The following is an 8,335-nucleotide window of genomic DNA, read 5'->3' on the forward strand; positions in this document are numbered from 1 at the left end:
TGCAAAAGATATCAGTCACAGACTATAAATCTATATAGATATGTCTGTATCCATATAGCTATATCTGCATTCTATACTATATATAGAATATTAAAAATAAGTAAAATCAGCATCTCATCATGATTTATTTTCAGGTGAAAGAATAAAACTATTATCTACATTTCTATTTTCTACTAGTTCTATGTAATAAATAACTTCCAGGTGAAATCTATAAAACTGACCACCAAGATATTGCCGTTAGTGCTTTAAAAATGTTTCTATCCAGGTATTCTAGTGTTGTGAACACATGGGTTCTGTGTGTATTAATATGGTATGTTACATATGTGTGTGTATTGCCTTGAGATATGTTAATTTATCACTAATAAAAATAGCTTTTCAGGATTCCGCCCCCCCCCCGACAAAATTATGCCTGAACAGAATCATGCTTGGTAAATCAATGAATTACAAGAAAAAAACCAAAGTAAACTCATTTTTTATTGAACTGGGGGATGTGAATAAAAGCTTGTGTGATGTGTAGGAAAAAAACAAGTGTAAAACTTGTTGTAACTTTAAAATTTAGTAGAATTTCATTGCATGATTGGTGTCACATTATAGACATTCTGAATTTTAGGGAGAGAAGTGTTCCATAGCTGGTACAAGGAAAACATCTTGGTTCATATTTTAAGTGTATTTTCACAAGATTTTGTTGTACACTTCTAGATGTTGGTAGTAACAACATAGAGGATATACTTTATATACTGGTACTTGGATATTCAGTTAGATGTTTCAGATATGGGTGAGTTTTTAAAAGTGTCTAAAACAGTGTACCCTCAAAGAATAAATCATTTAAAGGAATAAGGCAACTTTCCGGTTTGTCTGAACAGTGGGTGGTACTGACAGCCACATGTAATTAAAATGTAGTGTTTGAGTAACATTAACATTTGTGATTATTCAATATAATGTGATTTCATTAAATCCTGTACCATTCTCAAAAAAGTTGATATAGTCTCAACTGCTGATGCTTTCGCCAATTCACAGCTTAAAATTGCTTTTAAATGATAAAGACACACATTTCATATTTTAATACATTACCATATAGTCACACATCAAATACAATTTGCACAGAGAAAGATTTTAATGTTTCCTGTTTTAATACACTTCAAATGATTCTCTTTAATGACAGGGTCATTAGCTTTTAGAAGTTTAGAGTAAACCATTCTCTTCTCTTACAATTCAGACATCTTAAGATTTCTTAGAACTGTCAGACTTTTTCAATCAGCTTTCAAAAGTTTAAAGTAATCAAATCATTTTCTTCTAATACAATTCAGATATTTTAAGATTTCTCAGGATTGTCAGAACTTTTCAATCGTAAGAACAACTTGTCTAGATACACGTGTGAGGTCCACTGTGTAATTTTTCTCAGTGTAATACTCATCCTTCCCCAAGAGAAACCTTTTGTATTTGTTTTCCTTCTTTTTCTTTCTTGATAATCACAAACTGGAATAATTATATGATATACAATGTGTTTACTGTACACAGACGATATGCATATGTACATTATACATAATGCATTTTAATATATTACTTTATATTACCATTTGCTTAAAGGACATTTCACAGAATGGTAGAACTGATACAACGACATGTTTTTTTCTTTAGATAGGTTGAATCCTTCTGTAGTACCTTACTGCACAATTATGGCTTTAAACAAAAGTCACAAGTCACAACAAATTATGCTTTGTATAATGCTGTGAAGTGTATTCCAAATGGAAAATGGAGGGAAAAGTGCGTGACATCATGCTTCGTGGTATGGCATACATATATCAATGCTTTTTACATATAACTATGACCTTGACTACATACATAATGTATGGTTATTATAAAAAGTTATATATTATGCCACAGTACTAAAAATAAAATATATTCTTCTCAAATAGTGAAAATAAGGTATGCTTCATGTTTTTAATCACATATGTTTTCTCGTTTGACCATGCCTCTTCTTTTTCCCATTGTAAATGAAATAATGTCCAACATTTTATTAAACAGTAATGATAGAGTGTAGACAATTTCTGGGCCATTAAGGCCTAAAAAAGGTGCTAAGATGATTATCTTGTCATTAACTGTGGAGATACCCTCCGAATGCGTTTATTTAATACATGGTAAAAATATAAAAATAAAGGACAAATAAATATAAATATCTTCTCAGTTATTGAAAAATCAAAAGTTCAACTGTACCTTATTACGAGTATGGTCCTGGATATGCGTAATTGCTGCATAAGTACGGCAACTAACCGGATATCACGGCTCTCCCCCCACCAATCTGTGAACTGTGGCTATGCTTGGCCAGGAAGACACGGAAGGGTTTTCTTGGGTTCTCCGCAAGGGAGGGATTCGACCATACCCAGGTGCTGCTCTCCCAGACCCGCGCGCATCAGTCTCCAGTCATGGCTCACCTCCTCGCCCTCCGCCCATCCTGGGAGACCTTGACCTGTCCAGGCGAGAGGGAAAGGAGTGGAACTGCGTCCCTCTCGCTTCATCCCTAAAGGTTACTGCCCTTCCCCCGAAGCCCATATGTTCTCTGATTCGGGAAGCAGGCACTTACAAGTGAACTCAAGCCGAGGCGAGGCTTAGGGCGGGGACGTCCTCCAAAGTTGCGCTCTGGCCTCGTCTGCTGCTATCGCCCCCGCCGCGCTTGCCTAACGTTTCCTTGAACCGAATGAAACGTAGGGAAACTTAACATCCCGGGGGAGGCGGGGGTGGGAATGGCCCCAACCCAGTCTCCGGGCGACAGGCGGGGTCTGAGACAACTGGCGGCGGCGGCCGCGGCCACCCCGGCCTTGCGTCCCACCCGTAGCCCCCGGCCTGGTTCTGTCCGCGTGGTCCTCGCGAGGCCCCGGGCGCTCAGATGAGCGGGAAGCGGCCCTCGCCGCCGCCGTCGGACTGCCCGGCGCCTCCACCTCGCGGGCGGCCGAGCACCGACACGGGCAACACGACCTCCCCGGGACTGAACTGCTGCAGCCGCATGGACTCCTCGTAGGTTGGCAGGTACTTGACCTCCTCGTAGCTGGGCAGCTGCAGGAAGACCGGCGAGACTACGCGCAGCTCGTGCTCCGAGGCGCAGGAAGGGGCCGAGCGCCCGCCGCCTGCCCGGCCCCGGCCACCGCCTCCACTGTCCAGCAGCGAGTCTTGAGAGCCGGCGGCCGCCTCGTCCCGCAGCAGCGCGGGCGAGTCGTCGTCGCCGTCGTCGGGCGGCCCCGCGGCCCCCGGCTGCCCGGCGCCCCCCGGTGGCCCCGGCCGCGCCTGCCCGCGCGGGTACCTGCGTGGGCTGGGGCAGATGATGCGCTGCAAGAAGTAGCCGATGGCGAAGAGCACCAGCAGGATGAGCAGCCCGGAGAGCTTGCGGACGAACCAGCCCACGTTGTCGAGGAAAGCGTGCAGCGGCAGCTTGCAGCAGCGCACCGCGGTGGCGTTGGCCGCGTCGCAGCAGCGCTCCCGCTCGCCGCACGCCAGCTCCGCGCAGCCTCCGCCGCCCCGCGAGGGCGCCACCAGCGCCAGCGCCAGCAGTAGCAGCAGCGGCAGCAGCGGTGGCGGCGCCGGCGCCACCGACAGGCCCTCGGCCGTGACCCCGGGTCCCCACATGGCCCGCGCGTACCGTTGCTAAGGTCCGGGGGCGCGGGGGTATCCGTCTGTCCGCGTGTCCGTCAGTCCCTCCCCGGGCGCTCCGCTCGGGTCCCGCGCGCCGCCTGCCTTGCCTCTGCTACCTGCGGCCGGAGCAGTCCTCACTTGGCCACGCTTGGGCGGAAGGAGGAGCCCGAGGCGCGCCGAGGCTGCGGGAGGCGGCCGCTTCCCGCGCCTGAACAGCCTCCTGAGCTTCTGACCTTAACCCCGCGCGCCCAGCCGCCCAGGCCGGGCGCAGGGCGTCCGGAACCGCCCAAGATGGCAGGGGCAGCCTGCGTGGGACTGCCGTGGGCATCTTGGCCCCGGCCGGCCGCGCTCTTCCAAGCCCCCCTTGGCACCCTCCGGGGCTGGAAGGGTTAACGCTCTGCGCTAAGGCTGGGAGCCCCCTGATCTTGATTAAGTCGACCGTCTCGCTCTTCCCCGCCACTAGGGCGGGGGCTCTTGCTCGCGTAGGTGTTTCAGTTTTAAGTGATTGGATTTCCCCAGGAATGTTATTTAAATTGACTTGCGACTGGGATTCGCTTACCATCCTTCTTGTGATCTTTCTGATTAAAAATGGATGATGGCCATTAATGGCTAGCGCAGCCCCGCAGCAGTCCCAGAGCTTGGGGGGGTTGGAGACCGCCGGGTGGTTCTGCTTTCAGGCAGATCCAGGGGGCTGAAATCCGGTACCCACAGGAGACCTCCAGAACAGATAGAGAATTCTCCGGAGAGGCTAAGGTCACAACACCACGGAAGTATTCCCAGAGGGGCAGGGAGGACTCCCCCAAAGTGACCCGAGTTGACGAAGGAGAGAAGGTGTGCATATTTCCCCAGGGGCTCATCCGACAAGACCCCACTGAGCTCAAGGGACAGCAGGGATTTGGGTTTGGGGTAGAAGGAGGCCTCTTCTCCAGCATAAGTAACACATCTGTGAAGTGTCAAAGGGGAGTGTAAGTGGTTGGCAACGTTCCTGAGCATTGATCTGCGTCTAAAGGGTCTTTTTCAAGGTTACTCTTGGTTGCAAAGTTTGCCTTAAAGGGAATCTGTGCTCCCATTTAGCACAGGGAGGCAAGTAGTCACCGCTCTGTGGTTAAGCTCCTTGGCACACATGGGAGGGATGGCAGTTACGCGGTCCCTGACACAGGCGCATCTGCTGGGTGGTGGCCTTAGAGCACCAGGAACCTTTGCTTTTATTAAGGCAGACTGAAACAGTCATCTTTGTAGGATTAGGATTTATTAATTCCCTCACCCCTTAAACGCTTGACCAAATGGGAAATTCCATAGTCACAGAGAGAAAAAAGTAAAAGCAAAGGAATGATACAGAGACACACAAGGCTCAACGGTAGGTCAGGTTAAAGGCAAAGATTTCTCTCAGAGGAAGTCACACTGTATTTCCCTAATAGCCTTATGGAACAAGGTTAGGGGTGCTGGTTTGATTTAGACAGGTCATTGCCCCGCCTGAATGAAAACATTTGAAATATTTCTGCTGCTGGGAGCTCCTGACTTTGCCTCACACTCCAAAATAATCCTTTCTCCTCCTGGAGAATCTCCAAAGTGTCACTCAGACAAAACTACTTCACGTGAAGCTTAGTTGAGCACAGGTCCTTCTTTCTAAGCTCTCCTAAAGCCACAATATTTCTCTGTGCCATCATCTGTTTCTCTGTAGGGAGGCCTAAAAGCTATTTTGTAAAGACTGACTGACAAGGGGTTTCAAACTGTAGTAAGATAACAGGGTGGAAATGATGCATTTTAAAACAATGAAAATTGTATTATTCTTTCATTCACCCATTCTTTTGCCAAATTTGCATTGAACATTTTCTATATTCAAGGAACTCTGCTAGGTGCTCAGCATTATGGAGAAATAAATGATTCCTCCCGAGCATGGGATAAACCCAGGTCTGCAGTCCTAGCCACTGCTAAATGGAGTACGGTAAAGGAGAGATTCCACAGAGGGAAAGAAATGACAGTTTCCTCTGTGATCATGGCTTGTTCTTACTTTACCAAAGGAGGAATAAAATTAATGGGTTTCAAACAGTCTCAAAGATGAAAGCAGTTCACAGATTGAGATGGACTTTGAGTATGAAATTGAAAAAAATGTGAAGACCTCTTTGGGTTTTTATTGTCTGATCTTTTAGGATTTCTGCTAGTCATAGTAGGAGCAATGGCGAAAGTAAAGGGGAAGTTGTACAGTTGATGATGCATAAGTGAAAGTGTCCTGCTTATTGCTATTTTGAAGTTACTTAACAAACAGCATTTAATTTGTTTAATTTCTGTTTGCCTTTAAGAGAGTTAGAATTTGTTTGCAGACCATTAGGACACAGTAGAAAAACAGTATAGATCTTATATAAAATAAAACATTGGCAGAGTTATTTATATGAAAACAAAGAAAAGGATGAGGTCTGCAAAATGAGTATGGAATGGATTTTTATTTGATTTTTTTTCTTTCCAAATTGGTCGTCCCAAAGCATCATCCATTAAAGACCCTCTACAGAAACTGGCGTCTCTTTGTTTCTTCTCTGATCTCTCAGTCTCACTTAATTCATTTTTATTTGCAATGTAATTTATTGTGTACAACCTTTTGGAGGAAAGAAAAGAAACTCTATAGCCTTAAAAGCCCCAGAAAAGACATGATATTCACTACTCAGCGTCCTTATTCTTTATATTTGTTTAACACAAAAATAAATGTGTTAGCTCTCAGGAAGTCATAAATTCAAGCCACTTAGTGAGGAAGATGGTATTTAATGCTATGTTCCATAGAATAATTGAAAGATATAGGAAGATCACAATGTAAAAATTTAAAAAAAACCTTATTTTGTTGAAAATTGGCACTAAATTGTGTGTAAATAAGTGTGTGCAAGAGTAAAAAAACAGATGGAAGGGGGATGGGGACTGACTTTTATCCAAAAAGCATGGTCGCTTGGAGCACAACTTGATAAAAATTAAGAACAATTAATTGCTTTATCTTGCTGTGGTGCTTGAAGAATTTTTTTTTTTTTTTTTTTCGGAACGCGGGCCTCTCACTGTTGTGGCCTCTCCCGTTGTGGAGCACAGGCTCCGGACGCGCAGGCTCAGCGGCCATGGCTCACGGGCCCAGCCACTCTGCGGCATGCGGGATCTTCCCGGACTGGGGCACGAACCTGTGTCCCCAGCATCGGCAGGCAGACTCTCAACCACTGCGCCACCAGGGAAGCCCTGAAGAATATTTTTTGAAAAATGTATCTTCCTTGTTATTTACATTCATGTGAATGAATGCCTAATGAGCTATACTTTTCAACATTTTAGAACAGAAGAAAGTAAACAGAACACAACCAAACTGGCTGCTGTTTCACCTGTGCTTCTGGAAGCTGTCCTGATAGCTTGAGAAAGTGTGGGTGGCCCCATCATGCAACTTTCTGTTCTGTCACATGGTGCCTGGTACAGAAGGGAGTTTCTCTCTGATGTCTGCTGACTGGGACTTCGTGCTTTCAAACCTGGGAAGCAATAGCTCTGCCCTGTTCTCGTCCCTCCTTAAGGTCTAAACGTGGGCAGTTAGGACCTTGTAAACCATCCGGTCTCTAAGAACCCCCTTTTCGGGTGTGCAGCATTTTTCCTTCCTACTAACTTGCCTGCTCATTTTACGGTCTCCCTCAACTTGCAGTATGGTCTCCCTGTGCAACAGTAAATTGAGGGTTTTATGATAAATAGTGTATATTTGCATAAATGGGCCTACCTAGAAATGATTTGTGATCTGAAATATTCTGCTTTGAAGTTCTCTTCAAATCATATTTCTTTCATCACTCATTTAGTAAATATTTATTGAGGGCCCATTCTGAACTGGGCATTCTGCTCTGTTCTGGTGACACTATGAAATCAAAGGGTTCCCTGTTTTCAGGGGGCTTGCTGGGGGGAGGGGAGAGAGAAAAACAGACTGCTAATCAGTCAAATTAATGAATCACTAATTCCAGGCGAAGATCAATGATTATAAAGGAGAAATGCAGGGGCTCTGAGTTTTTACGCTGGATGGGGTCCAGACTGGGGTGGGGGTGTCAGCCGGAAAGGTCTCCCTAAGAAAGACCTCCTTAGGAAAGGACAAGGCTAAGAGAAACGATGTGCTCCAGGCAGAGGAAACTTCATGGGGACCAGTTCCCCAGCTGGGAGGACGCTTCACACGTCATCTCTTATGCTTGGGACAAAGCCTGTGTAATTTCTACCTCCACAGTTGAGACCCTCTCATAAGAAGAGTCAAGCCATGCCCTCACTGTTGTTCAGTTGTAAGCCAAATCCGGTTCCCTGCAGGGTCTGTAACCGGTTGTGTGAATACAGTTACCTCTGCAGTCCTGCTCAGTCTTTTGCTGGAGACCAGGAAAGTTCCAGCACTCTTCTCTGTTTTCTCCACCTCTACTCGCCAGACTTGGAGTGCAGTCTGGCTTTCCTTTCAACTCTATGGGTTGGCAGCTTGCTGACAAAAGGCTTTCTTGAAGCCAAATGCTTGAAATAGGAGAAAAGTCAAAGTGAGATGGTTTGTACCTTTTGTTCAATTTAGGCACAAAAGAAAACAGAAATCTTTCTCCCATGCTTGAAGTTAGAAACAAAAGATTGAGTATATTCAGGCTCTTAGGAAATAATAACATCTATGTTTGTATTTGGCCTTTCAGCTTTCGGAGTACTTGCCCATGCATTGTTTTGTTTTCTCCTTCCTACATTCCTGTGAAATGGG

At 45.7% G+C, this 8,335-nt stretch overlaps 1 protein-coding gene across 1 annotated transcript; it reads right to left on the bottom strand.

The window, feature by feature from the left end:
* Positions 1–413: 413 nt before the first annotated feature.
* C4H3orf80 (chromosome 4 C3orf80 homolog) lies at positions 414–3,677 on the bottom strand. Its single transcript, XM_089910957.1, has one exon. The coding sequence runs from the start codon at positions 3,616–3,618 to the stop codon at positions 2,881–2,883; it is 738 nt and encodes a 245-aa protein (XP_089767083.1). The 5' UTR covers positions 3,619–3,677; the 3' UTR covers positions 414–2,880.
* Positions 3,678–8,335: the final 4,658 nt, after the last annotated feature.

Source organism: Delphinapterus leucas, chromosome 4 (assembly GCF_059928025.1).
Source record: "Delphinapterus leucas isolate spDelLeu-1000000601 "Yukka" chromosome 4, BTC_Dleu_Yukka2, whole genome shotgun sequence".
NCBI classification, from domain to species: domain Eukaryota; kingdom Metazoa; phylum Chordata; class Mammalia; order Artiodactyla; family Monodontidae; genus Delphinapterus; species Delphinapterus leucas.